A 24,057-nucleotide genomic window follows, 5' to 3' on the forward strand; every position below is an offset into this window, starting at 1 on the left:
GGGGCAAACAAGTAGGGAAAGCAATCACATAATATTATAAGGACTATACACGCAACAAGCACAGTCAGGGGAGGTTTAGGGGCATATAACAAACATCTGATGCATAATTCTCTTTGTTTACAACAATTCTTCAATAGTACTCATTTGACTCGTTCATGACGTTTCCTACATGTTCTATAGAAATTTAAACAGATATCGAGAAATTTCAAGAAACACTGTAGCTTCTAGTAAAGAAAGGAAGTCCAACAGACATGTTTTTCATTATTTTGCAGAGTCATATAGCGCGGGCGAATGTGGGACAAGACCTGCCTACGCGCCCGACCTCGCACAAGTCTTCAGAGGGGTGAATGCAGAGGAAGGGGAATTCCCCTGGATGGCACAACTGTACACCGAAAACCTGGGCGGGCACTTTTGCGGCGCCACGTTGATTGCATCCGATTGGGTTGTTACGGCTGCGCACTGTGTGTAAGAATATCAAGAATCATTTTTCTTTAGATACGTGGGAAAATGTATTATTTCACGATCTACATTGGTAAAATAGGAAGTGAGCATTCTTGATTTTTCTATCTATCTCTATGTTTTTCTCATCTTTAATTGCATCATCGTATATCAATATGCATTGCTTTATAACACAAGGGATACAAGGAATTTTATTGTCTGTTCAAAATACAGAAATTCGTCTTCCACTGGCATAACAAAGGAAAAAAGATAAGCATAATGTATTGCACGTATTATAATAATAGTATGTAACAAACAGGCAGACAAAACCATTGAACGGACGGTGTCTTGAATGATTTAAATAAGAAATCTGTAATTTATATAAAAGAATATACACACAAACTCCCGCACGGAGGTACACACACACACACACACACACACACGTTAGCTGTCTAAAAGTACCCTAGTTGCACACTTCCTCAGTTCCTGGATATCATTTATTTAACTTCTCGTCCCCCCTCCCCTCTCCCCCATCTCCCCTGTAAGTTATGATGAAAAGTAGACTGCAGTTTAACTGCAGGTAATTGATTCAAACGCTTCTAAATCTAAAGTGTGACGCTTTAACTCCCTTTTCCTACGTTATTGCAGAGACGAAGGTGTGGATCTAGTAATCCTTGGAGACCTCAGCGTTTCAACTCCCTCTGAACATCGCCAGGCCATCCCTCCTGCAGAGATCATCACCGACCCATATTACAGTTATGTTACAGCGTACGATCGAGACATTGCCCTGATCAGACTTTCGCAACCAGTGAACTACACGGACTTCGTTCGGCCCGCCTGTCTGGCAGACTCTTTGCAGGAAACTACGGATTATCACCGGTGCCTCGTAGCGGGATGGGGTTTGGTAGAACAATGTACGTCTATTATTCTGCACGCAACAGACGAGTGGCTATATTCGGAGCAGATACTTGTTGTTGTGTTGTTGGTTTTTTTTTTTGGAGTTTTTGAAGTTCCCTTTAAACTCGTTACTCTCAAAGTGAAAATGCAACAATTCCATTACTTCCAACCGATCGAATTCTAAACGACAAATGACCCATTTCACTTGACCTAAAGGGTGACTCGAGGGCATCTTCTCGTTCGGAGAATATCCAAGATATTTCTTCTCCTAAGAAACGCTGTAGAAGTTCGAATTTCTAATGAGGGATTTTTCCAGTGTGGTGATTGGTAAATTGCAAGTACGTTCGAAGAATCTATCAATTTTTAACACGCACAGTGATATTTGAAATTGAGATTGTAGAGATACGAAGTTAGGTGTATCCTCCACGATTTCTTTTATCGTTCAGTGTTGAGCTGTCGATATCATATTAACTAGTGTCAAAAAAGTTTGATCTTGTAACAGTATCTCTGTATGCTTAGTGATATCGACAGTTGTTATACTATGATATAAAATATGGACATGGTTATCATGGATCCCCGGTATGTCTTGAATATTTTGTTATTATTGCGTTTGCATGTATGTACTTCTTTCTGTCCACGATTTTGTTTGATTCTCTGACATGATTTATCATAACCTGAGTGTCTCTGTTTCCACTGTGAAACAAGGTGCTGTCAAGAAATTTCATATCTTATTTTTGTCAAATCACAAGATTACTATCCCGATGCGCTGCAGAAAGCCGTTGTGAGATTGTTTTCTCAGGAGGACTGCGAGGATTTCTATGGAGAGAGCAGCATCACACCACATATGATATGCGCGGGATACGAGCGCGGAGAAATAGACACATGCTCGGTAAGAACACTGCGGATTTGTCGATCTGCCGAGGATTTTCGTAATTGTCATTATTGTAGGAGGGGGTTTCTGCTTGCGAAATGTGGGGATATTGACAGCCGTTACTTCATAGTTACTCATATTTAGGATTATTCATGTCCGAAGTGACGTTGAAAGGCAAGTTATCTATCAACAGCATTTTCTTAGAACGAAAAGAGCGAAATTGTATTATTCAAAGTACCCATACACATATTCGACCATTTGTTCGTCAATCAAGCTCGGATGGACAAAACAAGCTTATGCATATTGGAGATTACATGCAGAGGAGAGGAGGCAGCCATGCTGTAACCCGCTTTAGATCCGAGGACCCCCCTCCCCCCCCCCAAAAAAAAAAAAAAGAAGAAGAAGAAAGTCAATGTCACCTCATTGCCACTCTGTTAGATTTCAGTTTTTCAAAGAGGCCTCATTATAAAAAGGGGCTGTCCTTCATTAAAGAGGAAATTTACCCCAAAAGAGAATTAACCTCAAAAGAAACAGAAAATATTCCCTTTGCAGAACGGTACAAAAATGGCAAAAGTCGGATAGTAAATAAGGAAGATACAACATTTCGAAATTTCACTTTTTTTCGGAAAACATTTCTGACCAGTCCTGATGAATATTCAAATGAGCGAGTTGACGATGTCATACCATCACAATTTTTCATATATGTTTTATATAACATCCTGGAAAAAAAGGTCTTATTTTTAGCTATTAAAAATGCAAGTGAATGCTTGTTCTCAAATTAAGATATATCAGAGTTAAATTGTTATTTTTGAGGGTGGTTTTAAGGCAAGTTTTATTTTCATACAGGTGAAGTAAGAGGGTTTTTTTTCACCTCTATATGCAAGATGAATAAGAAATTGTGAAAGCATGACATCGTCAATTTGCTAATTTGAATATTTATTAAAGGAGTGGTCAAGAAATGTTTTTAGAAAACATAAGATTTCAAATGTCATAATACCCTTTATCCGATGTTTACCATTTTTTGTTTTGTTGTAAAAGGAATATTTCTTTTTTTCCCTTTTTTTTTTTGGAAGTTTATATATTTTGGGGGTGGATTTCTTCTTTAAGGGCCATGTATCAATACATTCAATTTGTTTTGTTTTTTGTGAACCGTTTTTTTTTTTTTTTATGAAAGCCAGAGAAAAGGCTGCGATGTAATGGAATGAGTTGTTGTTTTTTTTTTCTTTTCAACCTTGACCCTCAGGGCGATAGTGGTGGTCCTTTGGTCTGCCAAGGGAACAATGGTCGATGGCATCTGGTCGGTGTGACAAGCTGGGGCGATGGCTGTGCTGTAGCCGGAAAGCCGGGGGTCTACGCCCGTGCCTCCCAGTACTACACAACCATCATCTCGCTCCTCATTGGAAGTAAGTGTCTTTGAAAATCACAGTATGTAGAATTTTGCTAGAGGCGCAAATATACTTGAGGCAGGGCCGTAATGAGCGCGCCGGTTCCTGTCTGAAATGTTGCAGTAAATAGGTGCAAATTGTATAAATTTGGCGCTAAAACTGATTCACAAAGTAATCGTAATGTATTTGAAAATATACTTGAAACAGGGCCGTAATGAGCGCACCCGTTCCTGTCTGAAATGTTGCATTTCTGTAATTGGTGCAAATTGTATAAATCTGGCGTTAAAACTGATTCACAAAGTAATCGTAATGTACACTCAGCAAAAAAAGAAAAGAAAGTAAACACTTTTTCAAGTTTATCTTTCTCATAGACTATCTGGCTAAAAATGGTGTTTTATATACCATGTTAAAGGTAATTTAAGTAGCTATCAACGTAGTAGGTCAACGAAAATGCAATAGAAATGCAAATTAATATGCAAAAATCAGCCTATGATCTCGATAATGTCTCTGTAACCCTCCAAAGATAAAGAAAGGCAAAGAATAATGGAGGGAAAATGAAGAATCTTCTGTCAAATCCGCAGTCAAAAGACATGAGAGAAAAATTATGGTAACAAAGAAAGTTAAATTTGAAACGTCATTCCAAATTAAAAAAAAAAAAATTAAATATTTGGATCTTGAATTTGTCTCGTGCATTCTTAAATTCCTTAATTAAAGGTAAAATGAAGAAATTCTGTCAATTTTACGGCTTACTCCCTATGTCATTTAAAGTTTGAAATGATGGAAAATGCTTATGTTCCACCTTCAGTTTCCCCTCTATGTTTTTGTTTTGAATATAAAGGGAAACAAGGGAACGGAAACTTATTCCTGCTGTTTCATTCATGTCTCTCATTGCGTTAAATTGATCTTTTATTATTATTGCTGTCTTGGAAGGCGTTTGCAAATGAATTTCAATATGTCCAATTCTGCGATTTTTATTTTTCTGCCTTGGAGGACAAAAACGAATGTGTTCACTCATGCGTAAAATTTCCCTTTGTATAAACCTACCAGGTTGATAGCCAATTGAATGACCTTTGATATGGTATATGACACACTGCTTTTTATCTAAAGCTTCTATGAAAAATATTAACTAGAAAAAGTGTTTACTTTCTTTTTTTGCTGAGTGTATTTGAAAAAGATGGTAAGTTCTTTGTCCTTTAAACTATACAATCGCTTTTTAGACGGGAACGGCGCAGTTAAAGCTAAGACAAAAGGAAAGGTCAACCTAGATGATGGAAAAGCATGATTTCAGACCTGAGAAGGAGAAAAATATTAATGAAATCTAAATAATCCTTATGTTATAATGACGAGTAATTTTTGCAATGAATTTGTCGTTTCAGAATTCAAGGGCGAGTGGCCTTCGGTAGAAGGTAAGTTTTACTGAAAAGGAAATACTATTCTATGTTAACGGCCATATCGTCAAATATATATACAATCTCTATGAGCCGGGCCTTAAAAATTGAATTTCGAAGTCGCTTGCCCATGCTTTTTACATGTATAGTACAGTCTGCTCTGTCGAAATATTGCATCCAGTGAGATTTTCTCAAAATTAATTTTGTTTTAGCTATTTTGGATAATTTGGTGTTCTGAAACCAAAGAAATCTGTAATTCCTTTTTCTTTATTCATTTTTCAAAATGGCCACCATAGCAAAATAAGTTTTAACCCATTTGTCATGTTGTAAGCATTGTGGAAGATTCAAGTTTGGAGGGGGAAAAAATATGCTTATGCTGATGTTAGATGATGATCAGCAAATGTTTGTCTGTTGTTGTTGTTTTTTCTGAAATGATGGATCATTTTACTATGCAGCAATCTTAAAATTCAAAATGGGTGACATAGACAAATGTATTTTGACCTATATATCTAATGTTTTGAAAATGATACAGGGTTCAAATTTGGGGCAAAAAAAGTGTTGTTTTATTTTGATATGTGGTCATCTTAAAATCTCATGTTTTCACTGTTTTACTGCTTATATATTTATATATATATATATATAATAGATATTATATATGTGTGTATATATATATATATATATATATATATATATATATATATAATGCGTATGTGATTTGTGATTATGTTGTGATTTGTTGATGTGATAATATTGTTCATTTTTTTTTCTCCTCGGTCATTCACCCTCCCCCCCCCCCCCACCACCACTTTCTTTTCTTTCGTGTCTTTTCTTACAGGTGTGACCGCTCCTCCTCCAAATGTTACAGAAACTGGTAAGAAGAAAGCTTTAACTGTATATGGTCATGATAAAGATATTATTATTTACCTCGTTCACATAAATACATACAAGATAAGTTTTGGAAAATGCTCCTTCGGGAGTTTTGACTAATAATTATTTAAGTTTTTTTTTGTTATTATTCTGCAATGCCCGTTATTATATATTCATGCGGAGAAAGATTTGCAGGGTTATTACTTTCCCAGATTTGGCGATTAGAAGTAGGAACCGTGTTTTATCAACTCTTAGGACCTGTGGTACAAGGGGGAAAACAGTAAACAAGCGAGGATGTAATCGCATCAATCCGAAAATTATTTTTACTGTTGACTGTACTGACATTATCATGATCAGAATAATTGATCTTTGTGCTGTTATCGGAACTACAATATAATGAGATTCCATTTATGCCTAGATGAGGAAGGATGCCTGAAATTTGAATGTAAACCAGGAAATAAACAATCATGTTTTCAAACTCCAAGTAAAATTCCGACATTATTGCAAGAACAATTATTTCATATAGATATCAGCATTTTATACTACATAATCATTGTGAACTTTTTGCGAACGAGATAATCACTGATTCAGCAATGTTTCCAATTGCCCCCCCCCCCCAAAAAAAAAAAAAAAAATCAGCAGGATTTCTGTTTTCAGCATGGACCCTCACATGTAACTCCATCAGAAGTTTACAATTATTGTATTAAGAACATACTTTAAAACCTGCAAGTTATGTCACTATCCTATTCTCTTTCCTCCTTTTACGTGTCTCATGACTCTAGTGGTCAACATCAGCCTCAACGCAGATGAATCAATTTTCTTGAACACTCCAAATTACCCACGTCATTACCCAAACAATGTGGTCAATCTCTGGTTGGTAGACATCATGCCTAATACTTCGATCATCATCTCGTTCCTCGACTTTGAAACTGAATCTCACTTCGACATCCTGGAAATCGGTAACGGCTTGTCACCGTCCGACCCGGACAGTTATGTGATAGGACTCTATGGCGGCACTTTCTTGCCTGCGGATCTAAGGTTTGTACCATATCAATGCACCCGAGCATGAACTGTAAAAGAAATCTACACCTGCTCTCTCTCTCTCTCTCTCTCTCACACACACACAGACACACACACACACACACACTCATAAATGCACAAACACACAAACACTCCACAAACCCCCAAAAGAGGTGCTTAGGATGATTCTACATTTGAGTGCCTTTGTGTAAAATTTCATATTTTAATTCAAGGACATGTATTTCACACATGCGAAAAAAATAACATGGTAGGCGAGTTAGGGAAGCCCTTTCGTTATGTTCATGCAGCCTTTTTGCAGACAACAGGGAACAACAATATGCCATTGTTGTTGTTTTTTGCGGGGATACTGTACCTGTTACAGATTCTCCTGTAAACAATGTAAGTGTGGTGAGCATGAGGCAGTCATGAAAATAATCTAACTAAATTATTGAAAGTCATTTACAGGAATAATGAACATGATGAACGTTGAGAGTTAGATCATGCGGGGAATTTTATTCATATGAAGCTTTTGCAAAGTACTATTTCTTAGGCTGGATGCATGTGTCAAAATATCAGAAAAAACAGAATTAATCCACTGCCCTCATTACTTCATAAGGTTGGCGTCTGCAAACATCTGGATTCGTTTCTCCAGCGACCCTTCTTTGACATTCAGAGGATTCCAGTTGAGACTGCGAGCTTATTTCTCAGGTTTAAATATGCATATCATTTTTTTAACATTCTTCCTATATGTTGGATTTTTATCGTCAAATGTATGTGAACAATCTGTGAGGAAAATATAAAACAAATAAGACAAGCCTTTGTTTTTTTTATGATTATGAAAACGACTATTTCAGCTCTAATTTCATATGTGTCACAGAACAGAACAAAATCAACACTGTAAGTAGATTTGATTGTCTTCAAAATGACAAAATCATAAGCGTGTTTTTCTCATGTTTTTACTTTTTCCAAATCTCAAAAATACTATTTACTATTGGAAGCAGTGATTAAAAAATGTACCAGAGAACACATTTGATGTATATGTGTAGATCAGTTGTATCACAAAACATCTGATGTAAAAGTTTTGCAATAAAGCCTAAAATATGAGGAAGCAACACTAAACCATACCTGCATAGGGTTAATTAGTCAAGAAGCACCTTTTTTAAGTATTGTTCAAATTTTGTAAATGATTATACCGATACAAAATTTTACATTTGTTGTTTCTATCACTGACTCATCTTTTAGAGCTATTTTGAAGCACTAAAGCTTGTTTTTTTGTTTGATCTGTAAATGTTAGATAATGCCTTTAAATTCACTCTATAATGACTGAAGTGTTGTTAATTTGTGCAGACGGTCTCTTGTAGTCCTGTATATAATTTTCTTTCTTTTAGGCGCTAACTAAAGTAAGAGTTTATCTTTAGTAGTACATATACAGTTGTATGTGGCTGTGTCAGCCGCGTTGATACAACGTTATTTGCTGTGGCTTGTTTTGAAGGTCCATCCATCTGTGACGATCACACCATAGTCATTGATCAGACAGCCGTCTGTGACCTTCGACCTGACTGTCTCGGAGGGAGCGATGAGAAAGACTGCAGTGAGTTAAAACATCGATCACATGACGACAAATAACTCCCATCATTTTGGATTTATTCCATCGATCAGTTGGAAAACCCCTCCAACCAAGTTGAAATACTGTTCTTTTGCAGATTATGGATCAAGTCCGGCGAGCTCATTAAAGCTATGTAGTGTTAAAAAAAGAAAAGCTTGATGATCTACCTACCAAATTACAACGGAACCTTCCGTAATGATATCTTTAAAAATAGTGAATCAATCTAAATACAAATTCAGGGTATGAAACTATATCTCATTGCCCACATCTTACAGAAAACCCCATTCGATTTGCTTCGATGGTCAAAGAGAAATGAGGAATTTTGTAGAGGATGTCGGGAATCTCTTCCCTCCAAGTTCTGTCTATTGTGTTCACACACAAGAGCATTGAATTGCTAAAATTGGAAGAATCAGACTCATGACATGCTTTACAACAGTCTACATTTTTCTGTGACTGCTTAACCAAATTGAATGGGGTTTTCTGCAAAATAGAGCTAAGAGGTTATATTTTAAGACCCTATTAAGTAGCACTCGAAAATCTGATTGTAATATTTTGGGGATATACTGCAGTATGCCCCCCCCCCAAAAAAAAAAAAATAAAAAATAAATAAATAAATAAATAAATAAAAAATACAATCAGATTTTCGCATTGATACCACCCAGTATGATTAAATTGTCAAAATGCTACTTCAGGGTCTTAAAATACATTTTAGCTCTATTTTGCAGAGATCCCCGTCCGATTTGGTTAAGCGGTCACAGAGAAATGTGGATTGTTGTAAAGCATGTCATGAGTCTGATTCTTCCGAGTTTAGCACTTCGATGATCTTGTGTGTGAATACAATAGACAGAACTTGGAGGGAAGAGATTTCCGACATCCTCTACAAAATTCCGTATTTCTCTTTGACCACCGAAGCAAATCAAATGGGGTTTTCTGCAGATGTGGGCAATGAGTTATAGTTTTATACACTGAATTTGTATTTAGATTGATTCAATATTTTGAAAGATATCATTGCGGAGGGTCCCGTTGTAATTTTTTTTTTTTTTTTGGGGGGGGGGGACATACGGTACATAAAAATGATATGGCAATTCCACAGTCCTTTGTAAGACAAGTACTGGATAGGGTTCCCAGCAATTCAGTTTGTACAGTCGATGTTTGAAAAATGGGAGACTGTCGTTTTTACGTTTTCCGACCACGGTGTCCGTAAGGGCATTCCATGGCCTATTTTCCGAATGTAGGAACGTTCTGTTCAGTGCTGACGTTTTGGCTTGAATCGCTGTATATACACGAGAAATATATTTACTATAACTTGTAATTGATAATTATGACGATTTCACAACACCGTTCACCAGTGTAATGTGTAGTGCTTCTATTGTGTGGATTACGAATGGTTATCTGCCTTTATAGCATGGTTTTTGTTTTTGTATTTATCATGCGTATGTTTGATAATGTACAATTAAATAGCAATTAACAGTGAAGATTTATATTTTGCATTTTGCAAATGGACATATTCATAATTTTTGTCTCCAGAAGGACTTTTCTTTATAAGCAGCCGGTTTCAAAGAGGAGTGACATAACTTTCTAGTAGAACCATTAATGATTGCATTGAAATTCGTATTCTTCCGTTTGAATTTAGTTTGTTGACTAAAATTAAGATGTTTTAAATGTTACGAATGAAAACAATGACCAAATAACATGGTTATTCGAACCCGAGACATCCAAACTTCTAGACCGGTGCTCTTACCTACTGAGCTATGCACGAAAGACCCTTGTGTGGTGTTCGTCACAGAAACAGGTTCTTGTTCAAAATAATTTTTTTTTCAATGCTCATGTGGTCAGAAGCTTAACTTAAAGCTGATATCAAAAAAGCTAAATGAAAGAAATCAACTTGTGGACAAATACGAGGGCTCATCGAAGTGATGCAGCTTTCTGAATATATGATTGATGCAAACACAGCGAAAAACGGACCAGAAAGATAGTGAATCAATTTTGGATTAATTCTGTGAATGCTCAAGAACATGAGCCTCATTTTTGTTTGCTTTGATTTAAGCATCATACTCTTTCTACTCGATCCGACTTAACTCATAGCTTTTGTGTGTGCGTGCATTTCAAAGTAATTTGCGCCGTTTAACTTTATTGCATTTTATGCAAAATACTCATTTTATCTGATTTGTAAACTTCGAAAATGTAAGTTGTTCTAGATTTTCTGTCAGAAAATGTTATGTACTAGTTTAAATTAGAGAGAATTGTGAAGCATAACAATATTACGACATTCAAACAAAGCTCCAATCGAATAATAGATATAGATATTTTATTATCCATACTTTTGGCAACATAGTGTTGTAGTTTGCTTCATGTTAACTTTCAAAAATGCTAAATGAATTGTCTCCTTAAGGAAAAACTGGAATAAAAAAAAACAGCGTAAAGTCAGAGATGCATGTGATGTTTTCACCTCTCTTTCCATACAGATACGAAATTGTCAATAGGGGACCACATCTACCTACCTTCCCATAACTATCCTGACTTTTATCCACCCAACGCCTACGTTCTCTGGACCTTCCAGTATGCCAGTGGTACAAACGAAAGTGCCGCAATCTATCAGATCTTGTTCGGTTACGTGTCTCTCGGAAGCAATGATTATCTCCGAGTTGGCTATGGCTGGGACCCAGATAGCTCGACTGTCCGATACTACGGCTCCAATTATAGATACTACACTTACCCACTCGTTATGCAAGCCAGAGACATTTACGTAGTGTTCGAATCAGACGCATCAGAAGAAGCAAGATCAGGATTTCAGATGGAACTCATTGTTTACAATGTTTCGGGTAAGCTACTTATATATACATATATATATATATATATATATATATATATATTTATTTATTTATTTATTTATAACATATACTGTATGTAATTACGTATATATATGTATGTATATATAAACATTCATGTATGGATTAATGGATTATGTTTCTATTTCCTTATCACTTGTGAGAACGTTCTGACTCGTCAAATGGTAATCATATTCACTAGAACGTGACGAACAGTATAAAATGCTGTTTTGTTGGGGGGGGGGGGGTTTCAGCAACCTTGCTTCTGTTACCAGGATGTCATGATAATGAGAATGTGAAATATCCCATTGCAACTTTCAACCATCTTCAGTATTAGACATCTTTTGCAGTTTGTGATTATTGCCTGAATAAATGTCTAGTGATGCCTAGTGAGTGTATTCGCTGTCAGTCATCTGTTTGAATATTAAAGTATACAGCAGATGATCAAAGATATCAGCCCTGCTTTATGTCAAGCTGGTACTTTGCCAGCATGTTTAGGAATAAAAAGTAATATGTACAGGATGACATGTTCTATAACCATTTGCTTTCGTTTGTATAACAATTCTCTACAAGAAATGACTTCAAACTGCTGCGCTATTATTTCGTGTTTGACAACTATGTTAATCATAATTGACATAATCAATTGACATCATTTGTCACACAGATGTGTTCGTGTGCTCCGATTCGTACGTTATAAACATCACACAAGTGTGTGATGACCACAGAGACTGTAATGATGGCGGTGATGAAAACCGGTGTGGTAAGGAGCCCTTCGTATTATTGCCTCCGCCAAGGGAAGAGGTTATGTTTTCGTTACCGTTGGTTTGTTAGTTTGTCCGTGTGCAAAATAACTCAAAAAGTGGTCAACGAATTTAGATGAAACTTACATGAAAGGTTGAATATGACACAATTAACAAATGATTAAATTTTAGTAGTGATCCAATAATTTTTTTGGGAATTTATGAAGGATTTTTTTTTTATACTTTGACAGGTAGGGTCAATGAACTTGGGAGTTCAAGCTGCGCACTTTTGAGGTTTTCAATCTTTTTCGTACTGTTACCATGATTAGTACTCTTACCAGTCCTTGGGACGAAAATTTTGTAATAGTCTACGTTTGGACAGTTTTTCGTGCGCATAATTATCTATGTAATCTGAAGAAAGGGTAGTAGAAAATTATTATAAATAAATATAATTTTGGCCACACATTTTCATTTTTTTTTTCCATTTTCATTTTATTTCAACACGGTAATAACAAGGAAAATTTGCTCAGCCATCGGCTGATATTCTGCAAGTCCCTGCATGTATACAATACAACAGAAAGAAAACATTCAATAACAGCGTATAGCAATGATTGAAAATAAGAACAAAAAAAGAGAGAAAAAATTAAATCACAAAGAAAGAGAAAGAGTATGTCTACATATAACAGCACATGAAAAAGATACAGACATTGACAAGAGATTGGCATAAAACAAATGTCAATACTCATCGCTTAACATAATAGGAAACTTAATGATAATATTGATACAATATAACATGATATAATATGATGCAGTGGATATCAAACTACAACTATTGCTGTTTCAAAAGACACCTGAAATTATTAAAACTCATAATCAGGTGATGATCTAGGCAATAAAGAATCAACACCAGTCAACATGCTTCTGATTTTGCATTGCATGAAATATTTATTGAAGGTGATTTGCAAAGCATTAGGCACGATTTTATTTTTCAGCTGACTTTACCGTTGACAGCATAATTATGTAAACATCACGAAAGAAAAATAAGCTATTTTGGATTGTTAAGCTTTATTGGTGCAGAAAAATTTTAAGTAGTATAATGATTAAGTAATTATCATAAACATTTTGATCGAACAATTCCACAATTTGCGATTTGTCACCCTATTGACATTAGCAAAAGGCAACATGGAATTTTGCATTCTACAGGACTTTCTTTAGATACAAATATGTACAAATCCAAATGTTGTGATCTTCATTTTGAAATTGATACTGGTCTTGTTACAGCACACCTCTGTTTCCAAATTGAACAAACTGGTATTTGAATACCAGTAGTAATGGTTTCATGAATCCAGTGTCAATCCTTAAAATGAATTTATAAATCATCCGAAAATGATAGAAAATGTAAGAAGGATTAGACGAGGAAGAGCAAAAGCACAACATAGTTTGTCGTCTCATATGTTACAATCTACACTTACAGCGACCGAAGTCATTCTTGATCCAAAGAATTCCACGATTCTGCAGTCTGTAAACTACCCGCAGTACTATCCCAACAACGCAAACCAGCTGTGGTCTATCACCGTACCGTCCAATTACTCAGTGATCATCAAGTTTCTTGATTTCAGTCTTGAGAGGAACTACGACTTTCTGGATATCGGGAACGGGCCAGGTCCATGGAGCTTTGACAGTTACTTAATTGCTAGATACGATGGTCACTATTTGCCTGATGCTCTTGGGTTGGTATCCCTATTCGATTAATCCTACAATTGCGACCCTGCATGTATTAAAATAAGCTCTAAAGTTGTGTGGGATGTTTTTGTTTGTTTGTTTGTTTTTCCAGGGGGACTACTGGATACTATTTTGACATTTTTTTTTCTTCTTGATCAAATGTACATTTTAAATTCTAAAATCTTTTGCAGGAAATATTTTAAAATATCCCCCTTTGACCCGTTAATGATTCTGAACCCATGAGTAAAATGAGAGTGTACATTAAACCCTTTAAAGCTGAAACCGTAATACAAGTCGGATATAGCTTCGATTCTTCGACATCATAATGGATCCATTTTGAGTGTATGTGTGTGTGTGTGTGTGTGTGTGTGTGCGTGAATAACAAGTTCAGATTAATTTCTCAGTGGTTACTTGGAGGTTTTTAATCTCTTGTGATGCGGGCATCATAAGGCCTTTTTACACTTGCAAGTTTTTGCTTATTCCCGTACCAACGGTGGGCCTAAGGGGGGGGGGCTTAGCCCCACCGTTGGTACCGGACTTTCCTTAGCCCACTTTCTGTTTACACTTGTTTTTGCCAAAGTGGGCTAGCCCCACCGATAATCCCGTACTATCTGGCCCTGCAAAAAGGCAGGGTTAGCACCGCAATTGCGGTGCTAACCCCGCAATTGCGGTGCCAAGCAAGCGAGTGTAAACAGAACGAAAAAATAATCCGGGCCTAAGCGACGGAGATGAAGTACGGGATTTATTGGCGAGCGTAAAAAGCTGAAAAAAAATTGGTACGGGACTAACGATAGTCCTGGGTCAGAGAAAGTGCGGGGTTAAGAAACACAAGTGTAAAAAGGGCTGAAGTAGAAGCTGACTCTGTACGTTTGGATATGTCCTCTTTCCTAAACAGTAATTTCCTGATATATGAAATTATGATTTCATCATTTAATTTGTTGATTCACTCATATCCAGTTTTTATGAGTTGTAAACGTCATTCAAAATTTTAAAAAAAAAGAATTAGGGGCCATGACACGTTTTTAAGGCAAGGACTTAGGTAAAGCATAGACTATGCAATTCTCAGCCTGTAGCAGTGGCGGATCCGGGAGGGGCGCACCGGGCTCGCCCCCCTCCCCTTTCAGTTTTTTTTTTTCTTAAAACAAAAATAAAAAGAAAGAAAAATGAAAGTGGGGCTTGCGCCACCTTTAATTTCCAATTGTAGTGGCATCAGAGAATTTCGCTGAAGCTTTTCTCTTTTTTTTTTTGGGGGGGGGGAGGGGGATGGTTGGTTGGTGTTGTTGAGTGATTTGCTTGTCAGCCGACGAAACCCGGAAGTGGAACGGAGGCCTTTTTTATTTTCTTTTTTGTTTTTTATATTTTTGTTTTGAATATCAGCTGATTTTTGCTTGTCACCTGATTAAGCCCGGAAGCTATACCAGAAATCTTTGGGCCCAAGGCCCATTATATGAAATTCCTGGATCCGCCCTTGTGCAATTTTACCTTTCTTTTTCATCATTCTCCACACCTCAAATGCCAATTGGTTTTAAAAAGATGTGGGGTTTTTTTATGCCTCCGCCAACGAAGTGGCCGGAGGCATTATGTTTTCGGGTCGTCCGTCCGTCCGTACGTCCGTCCGTCCGTCCCGTTTTGTTTTTGTCGATATCAGGCGCGGTGGAGCACCCCAATTATCTCGCAGAAATCCATCGGCAGCCGAGCCTCATTTGCATAAAGTAAACAACATGTACTCGCGTAGTTGAGAAAAAGTAAACAACTTCTCAAGCTAATAACAATTTAAGGAAGCCTATTTTTGGATTAAAATTGGGTTAGTTTGAATTTGAAAACATGTCCGAATATTCACATATAACATATCAAAGGATTTGACAATGATAAAATGTGAAATTTTAGCGAAAACCTGGCGAGCAAAATTACCAAAAATATGCCTCGAAAATCATCCTAAGATTCACGAAGTGTGATTGCGGAACAAAAGCGCCATTCGGACAAAGTACACCGACATTTATTTATCTGCTTGCATTTTAAATGTCATACCGTAATATTCCCGGCCATGGTTGTGTCGGAAAAAACCAGAAGGTGATGTCAAAAATGACACGAACGCTAAGCGTACAGGTCGGTCCCATGTATATATAATCGCGTCACTGTAGCGTTGCATGTCACAGCACACACAACGCATTGCTGCATGCAGCGTGCGCGGCAGCAGCTCAGCAGTCACCGCCGTGCGACACTCGGCCACTGCACTTTTATTTGATCGAATAAATGTAATTTCTTACCTTCTACGAAGGAGATATTTTAACAGAAACAAAAACACGAGAAAGTAGAAGTATGCAGACTGAACTGAGCTGACATGTTAATCTAAAAACTGAAAACTGTGTTCTGAGACAATATAGATCTAAATGCAAAAAATCTACTCCTGTGTCACATTATATGGCATGTGTGAGGAAGAAGAAAATTTGGCCTAGGGAAGGGGGAGGGGGGAGGAGGAAAAACTATTTGTTCATAAATATGCGATGACACAGAAAATCCAATCTTTATCATTTTTTTTTATTTATATGATTATTATTCAAATCATTATTTTTTTTTTTTGATTACCTTCTACTGGGTGGATGGCATAGTTGGACGAAAGCAGATGGGGGCCAGTTTATGTAAATCTGAATTATTTTCAGCGGCCATGTTCTTTATTGATGTACATGCAGGTAGGCATTAATTTTGTGTGTGTGTGTGTGTTTATCACTATCATGTGTGTGGTACTGTCTTTCTTCCTACGTACATTGTTTTAAAGTGTTTTTATGTATTATTAAGTACTAGTAATTTTTGCTACAATTATGTGTATGCACCTTCTTCCAACAAATCCTTCCATATTTCCTCTCAGATGTTGTCCACATTTACAAAATCATGTATCATAGATCCTTCTCACACATTCCAATAGCAACATCACTTTCCTCAATGATTGCCTCTTCCAACTCGGTGCACATCAATCGTACAGAAACGCATAAACAGAAGTATGCATCCCACTGAAGCTACGGTCACAGAAGTCCTTACGAACACTGTAAAAATGACCGATTTGTACAGCCCCAAATGGACAAAAATCTTTGTACGGCATTTACAGGGATATCTGTGACCGTAGCTTTAATTCCGAGAGAAGTAATATTAGATTCTAGTTCACAAGTTAACAGAGGGATGATCTGCATGATTGAGTGCTTTGATTTCTACTTGAATTTTATTATAATTTAGAGTTTAAATGTTAGTGTTACTTAAATACGGTGTTATTCATTCAGCTTTGCTGGCCATGGTCATTGCTGAATTCATAACTAGGAATAGAAAATTTCATAACAAACACATTCCTGCTTATGATTTTTATGAAGAAGTTAATCGCATGTGCTACCAAAATCGCAAAAACAACGCGCAAAATCACAAGCTTCACACCCGGGCCTCACACATTCACAAACACAATCACAGGCTCCGCTCAGCTTTCTACCAACTGCTAAGGTCCACCGCCCGGGCCGGCCTGGCCGGGCCGAACCTCGAGCTCGGCCTCGACAGAGACGCGCCGCAGAGTCCGATCAAAACCACATCATGTCAGACCGTTACATTGTTATGATTATTTTACTCATTTAAACGAAACATTAAGATGTTTGTAAGAAATACAACATTCAAATATGATTATCACGAATGAAATTTCATCAAACTTCCTACTTACCAAATCACACAGCACGAGAATCCCAGCTGGCAAAATTGACTGCGGCCGCACAGCGTCACATGCAAACCAACAACAACGCACGAAATCCTGAATCTCACGTATCCACGCACGCATCCCCATGTTACGGGAAAAGAAATGACGTCATTTTCAAATGCTTCGCTGACTACAATTTTCTATTCCAAACCCTGTAGAAACAAGTTGATTTCTCAAAAAGTACAGGTTGAATCAAGCGAAAACTTTCACCATACATGGATTGAGGCCTGATGAACTTATGTTGCCAATTTCGGACACATTGGAGCCCGGCCATGGTCCAGTCGTAAAAAAACAGAGAGCATGTTTTGCGAGAGGTGATTTTCAAAAAGCTTTAATATCTCAAGTTCTAGTGCAGCAAATTTCATAATTTTTTCATCAAAAGGAAGATTTTTAAAAACTTAGATAGTGTGGGAAGTTTGAGTTTACTAGCGGCACGCATAGCGGCACAAGGAGAAGGTAAAGATTTGACTTTTTCATGCACTCAGTTTCGGGCAGCCGTGGATGCCCGTTGGAAATTCAAATAGAACGGGGCGATAATGAGATGCAAATTGGGGTGCTCCACCGCGCCTGATATCTCAAGAACCGTGAGGTGGTTTTGCATCAAACTTGGTATGCATATGGAAAACTTGCGCGCATTTGCTCAGGTGCTTATAACACGTGAAAAGACGCGTTATATCCCCCTCCTTTGGGACAAAAATAGCTCTGCACAAAAAACATGGCTATGAATTCAAAACCCTCGCCCTCCAAATGAAACTAGAATGTACCCTCTTTCTACTTCGTGTATTTCCCCAAAAAATAGGTTTGGGGAAATTAGGGCACTTTTCCTCTGAAATTCTGCTTCAAATCACCAAATCTTGAGTTTGTCTACGGCGGAGTACCCAAAATAAGCCATAATTTTCGGACATGCCCATATAAATCACAAGCTGTACCACGGAAGCTTAGTGGAATTGTTTACCCTCGCACTTCAAAATGATGTAGAATGTTTGGGCTCTTCAGTGATGTATAACTTGCTTTGATTGGTCAGAGAGAAATTAGGGCACTTTTCTTGTCAAATCAAAGAATGTTTTACAAAACTGCTTGTGACTTTGCTAAAGCGTGCGAGCTTTTGTGCTGTCCATTGTACACAATTCCTCTAATGCTTACGGACAACGGACGAGTGTGCGTAAACAAACAATTGTGTTTGTGCTGTGAAACGAAGGCGGGAGAGTTCAAGTTATTCACAATTTTCGCTGGATATCATGCCTTTTGAATCGTCTTTCGCCCACATTATAACAGATTAGTCTTTATTGATATTCTGACAATCCTTCAGAGTGTATTACCACTTCTTTCAGAGCTAAATATTGCCAAATTCAAGGATCATCACGCGTATTTTGCTCTGCAGAGATGACTTGAGGTTGCAACAAGCCGTGCTTGAACAGACCATGGTTCAGTCCCATTAAATCAACAGGGGTGAATGAACCCATTATGTAGATACTGTACGCGTTGGTGTGTGTGCTCGTGAATGATCAACTTGTGTGGTGAAATGGAAATGCCGTTGTAGGAAATCTAGATTCCCGGTACTAAAAATACTAATATCATTTCATTATTAGCTGTCAGATAAAAAAGAATGGCTTCCATGTTCATGCATTCTGTCCCTCCAGTAAGCACACGCATGGTTCTCCCGATTCCCGTACAATGGACGAGTCCGCTCCTTCCCATATTATGCTCGAGTGCACTCGGCTGTTGGCTCTCGGCGACTACGTGCACTCTGGTCTGTCAACCCTAAATGCGCGAAATCGTGCGAAAGTTTTCCATATGGGGTATATCCTGGGGGGATGATACTTTGTTTGGATTTTAGGGTCACGGGGTCAAAGGTCAAAGGTCACAGGTTATTTTGTGAAAAAAAGGGTGAAATTTCATGTTTTTCTCCATATCTCGCAAATGGTTCAAGGTATCTTCATGGAACTTAGTATATATGCATGTACCGATGGGCAGTGATTATCTAGGGAAGTTGGGGGTCATGGGTCAAAGGTCAGGGGGTCAAAGGTCAAGGTCAACTCCTCAAAATATCACTACTTTCCTTATATTTATGCAATGCCTGAAGGATTTTTTTAACTTGATGTATGCATGTATAACCCAATATATATTCTGTGGGAAGTTTCTTGCCAAAAGATCAAAGGTCAAAAGGTCAAAGGTCAAAAGGTTAAAGGTCAAGTGAAAGTGCTAAATTGCACTTCTTCCTCCATATCTCAAAAGTAACTCAAGGTATTATCATGAAACTTATTTATGCATGTTCTACCTAACAGTGATTCTCTTTGGAACTGTGAGGTGTCAAAGGTCAAAGGCCAGGTTTAGATAAAGCTATTTTACCATTTGATACTGAAATTATACTTTTTCTCAATACCTTGAAAACTACTCAATGCATAAACTTATAAAAGGGTTAAAAGTCAAGTAAAAATCATCAGTTCCCCCAAATACTTGCACTCTGACGTTTTAATCATTCATCCAATTGAACCTAGTTCTAGGAAAGTGAACATTCAGCACATTTGTGGCAAACCTGTCATTTTAATATTTTGCTAATTGTGTGAAACTGTCATCACACATTGTCAAGACATTGTACTATAGACCTATTAGGAGAACCATGCATTATGGCGGAGGCATACACCAGTCGCCGTAGCGACATTTCTAGTTTTTCATTTGAATAATGCACGAAATTTACAGGTAATGAAATAAAACGAAATATATATCTGGGACAAGACATCTGAAAGAAATACCTGTGCAGCTTGTATCGTTGTTGAAAGCCACTTATTAACCGAAATACTCGGGGTACAATACTGCGAATTCCAAAAGCGTAATGATCTACCTCTTTCAGTAGATACTTTAGTGGAAAAGTGTGTTTTCCCCTTCTTCGGGGGCCAGCGCGAAAATATTGATTGATTTCACCAGTGGATGTAGTCGATATGTTGAAGGTACTGATTCTCTTTGGGGTTTTTTGTTTTGTTATGTTTTGTTTTGTTTTGTTTTGTTTTGTTTTAGGGGGTCCAGATGTTTAGACACTCGGGGATACCGCAATCATGTCACGATTTTCGTGAATTTGTCGAATCGCCAAACCCCTATAAGGCCACTAATAATGTGCCGTCAAGGCAAGTTGCTCTTAATGCTCAGCGTTTTCCTCACATCCCCCACTTTGTGAACGTCCTTAGAATATATATCCTCTTCATTTCCCTTCGACACCATTTCCGTCTTATTTATTAGATTGTCGTCTTCCCGTATATGGATTCGCTTCACCAGTGATTATTCGGTCAGGTATCGAGGGTTCCAGATTGAACTGCGACTGAATCTGACAGGTTTGGAAAATCCCTAAATTAAAGATTTTTTCTTACCTTCTCTCAACGTATGAAGCCAAGGTAATGTTACTTGTAATTTAAATCAGTTACTGTCGTTTCCGTTCGAGTTTCTTTTTGGCATATCGGGGGGGGGGGGGGATGAACCGAGATAGGGAGGAAGACCAAAACTGGGTCAATCTTCAGTTGTTCATATTCTTGAAAACGCAAGGTCAGATTTTTTACCACATTTAACAATGATTATTGCCAGTGCGATACAATACAACATATATGTATCTATACAAATGGAAATCATTCCCTACTTAGGGGCTCAAAGGGGCTCAATACCCCCAAGGGGGTGTGGAGGCAATGTTCTGAAATGGAAAAAAGAATATTACGAATCTAACTGGAGCCAGGAAAGTTAAGCGAAGTTAGTGCAATGAGCAAGTACATTGGTGTTCCAGGGGCGGGCGGGGGGAGGGGGTCAGATTGGATGGGGACCTCTTCATTTCTTCGAAACACATGACCAAATATGTCCCAAACCTTAAGAAAAAACAATCAAGGGCGTTACTACTAAGTTGACAATTTATGTACTTGATGCCAGGACCCCAGAACGCGTTATTTAGAATATATATATATATATATATATATATATATATATGAAGAGCTATGTCGCAAAACGAGCTAACCCAATTCTTGTTAAGTTGAGAAATTTACGATTTGCTAAAAAGACAAGGAAAATGATAAGAAATATAACTTCTAGAATATTCCTCGTTATGTCTCAAGTGAGCTATTACTGGAAAGGTTTAATCTCATGATGGACTTACACACATGTACTCTGAAATGTCTAATAATGACGCTTAGCTGATTTTGCAATAAAATTCTTCATATATATATATAATATGTGTGCGTGTGTATAAATCCATACACACAGCACACAGCCGAAACATTGCTCAATTCCTCCTGCATGTCTTGGAACACAATTGCTATTGCTGGCAATAAACGTCATGTGTTTTAATCCTGAATTTCTTAATTTGTATTTAAATCATTTCATCCTTCTCTAGGTCCATTAATATGTGATGATCACATCTTCGTACATGACCAATCAGCAGTCTGTGACTTCAGGCCAGATTGTCTCAGGGGAAATGATGAGATAGGTTGCAGTGAGTATAAAATAGGGATTGTAGAAATTTTGGCGTATATGGCGCAACATTTGCCCAATTATTCCGAAAACTTATTTGGTCGCCTAATGTCGATTAAGTTAGTTTATCGCCCAAAAAGTTAATTTATCAGTCCTGAAAATGCGTAATATTATTCAAATTCATGAAATTCTTCCGTCGAGATATTTTCATTGCAACTGATTGACAAATTTTTATCATGGCTACTAACTCAAACAGCGATCAATTCAGTGCTTGTTTACGTCGATGTAGGGCAATTAGTCAATCATTTGCAATGAAAGCATCTCGACGGAAGAATTTCATGAATTTGAATGATTACGCAGTACCCGCTGCATGATACAAGGATTAGAACCAACACGTGCTGTCGGGCGAAAGTTCGGTGGTCTAGTGGAGATGACGCCTGTCCGGTGGACAGGAGGTCGTAGGTTTGAATCCTGCTCGAGTATGTACGTCCATGATTTTTTATCATTGTTACTACTAAAACACTGATCAATTCAGTGCTTATTTACGTCGATGTAGAGTAATTTGTCAATCAGCTGCAATTGTTTGCGTTTTTGTTTGTTTTTTTAAGAGAGAGGAACTCTGTTTATTGAGGGAATAACTAAAGTTTATAGATAAACTTTGTTTATCAAGTGTTTAGTTAGTTTCTCACCGAAAAACTTATTTCGTTGACAAACAAAGTGAGGTTTTCGGCCATAAACTATATTTATCGACCAAATTGTAGTAATTCATCGTTGGATGGGATTGCTTGACGCTGAGGAGATATGTGATGAGAAATAAGGGATAGCGCGCGCGCTCCTTTATTCTTCTCACACTTTTATTTTAGCATGGTCAATTGTACTTCTAAGTTAGAATTTTATTACAATATTAGTCCTAAATGTGACCAGAAATCTAAAATCTTACGGGATTTCTCAATCCTCCTGCAGAGAATTCTCTTGTTTTTTCTTCATTTCTTCAATCCTTTATACTGTTTGTCTGTTTGCATGGTAGTGTAAATGAGGGAGAGAGATCTGTGATGACATGTACGAAGTCCTTGAAATAACGGTTTCGACAAAGAAGATCCGAGAAAGAGGCACAATTGGAAGGAGGGAAGCGACATAGGGAGTGTGTAAAGAAGGCGAATAGTTACAGTGCAGGGGCAGCAGTGAGCTGGAAGTTGAAGTTGCACAAGTGGAAATGGGAGAAGTAAAGACAGGGACAGTTGTGATAAAGAATACAGTGAGAATGCAGGAAGGGTTTGGAAGTCGGTCGGGGAGAAAGACGAACCAGAAACTAGGTAGGAGAAGGTCGTAAAATCATGAACATATAGCAGTAGTGCCTTGTATTATATACATGTACATATAAAGCTCTCATAGAGAAATGTGTGACATTTCATAGCATGTTCATGTAATATATGTATAAGTATGTTCTATAAACCTAAGTTTCATTCTACAATGAGCACGTTTTCAGGAATGTTATTTTTGGATCCTTTGCATTTAACATCAAACACACAGACACCGTGCTTTCACCAGGGATGCGTCTCTATCTCCCTTCACACAACTACCCGAGCTACTATCCACCCAACGCGTACGTGCTTTGGACATTCCAGTCATTTGAATTCGTTGGAAACGAAAGCACCGTTATCTATCAAATTTTGTTCGGCTACGTGTACCTCGGAGCCTACGATTATCTCACAGTGGGTTACGGTTGGGACCCAGATAACTCGTACATCCGGTATTTCGGCAGCTACTACAGCGGTTACCCAATCCCTCTTATTTTGGAATCAAAAGATGTATTCGTGGAATTTCGAGCGGACGACTACTCAGAGAGGTCTGGGTTTAATCTCGAGTTGTCTGTCTTCAACACGTCAGGTAATATTTTTTTTTTCAATTTGATTATTTGACCCTCTCTCCTCCGTGCATATTTTTGATGGATAAAGAACATTATTACGAGTACAGGTATTATAGAAGAGTAACTATTTGTGTAGGTATGTCATAATTGCTGTAATGATTTATCAATACTCTGCTTTCTGGAGTTCGATTTTAGATAGAACAACGTAACTTTTGACTTCAGAATATACATTTTCTATTTCTTTCGGATCAGATCCCC

At 37.6% G+C, this 24,057-nt stretch overlaps 1 protein-coding gene across 1 annotated transcript in view; it reads left to right on the top strand.

Annotated features, from left to right (window-relative positions):
• LOC140231794 (ovochymase-like) overlaps window positions 1–24,057 on the top strand; it is a 47,673-nt gene that overhangs the window by 21,844 nt on the left and 1,772 nt on the right. Inside the window, exons 15-28 of the mRNA XM_072311947.1 lie at window positions 273–465; window positions 1,087–1,352; window positions 2,085–2,224; window positions 3,450–3,609; window positions 4,968–4,997; window positions 5,815–5,850; window positions 6,728–6,884; window positions 7,483–7,574; window positions 8,359–8,457; window positions 10,938–11,294; window positions 11,965–12,060; window positions 13,515–13,770; window positions 17,216–17,334; window positions 23,463–23,819. Coding sequence (XP_072168048.1) covers window positions 273–465; window positions 1,087–1,352; window positions 2,085–2,224; window positions 3,450–3,609; window positions 4,968–4,997; window positions 5,815–5,850; window positions 6,728–6,884; window positions 7,483–7,574; window positions 8,359–8,457; window positions 10,938–11,294; window positions 11,965–12,060; window positions 13,515–13,770; window positions 17,216–17,334; window positions 23,463–23,819 — 2,358 coding nt within the window. The remainder of the gene's footprint in view (window positions 1–272; window positions 466–1,086; window positions 1,353–2,084; window positions 2,225–3,449; window positions 3,610–4,967; window positions 4,998–5,814; window positions 5,851–6,727; window positions 6,885–7,482; window positions 7,575–8,358; window positions 8,458–10,937; window positions 11,295–11,964; window positions 12,061–13,514; window positions 13,771–17,215; window positions 17,335–23,462; window positions 23,820–24,057) is intronic.

This window comes from Diadema setosum, chromosome 8, assembly GCF_964275005.1.
Source record: "Diadema setosum chromosome 8, eeDiaSeto1, whole genome shotgun sequence".
Taxonomy (NCBI): Eukaryota; Metazoa; Echinodermata; class Echinoidea; order Diadematoida; family Diadematidae; genus Diadema; species Diadema setosum.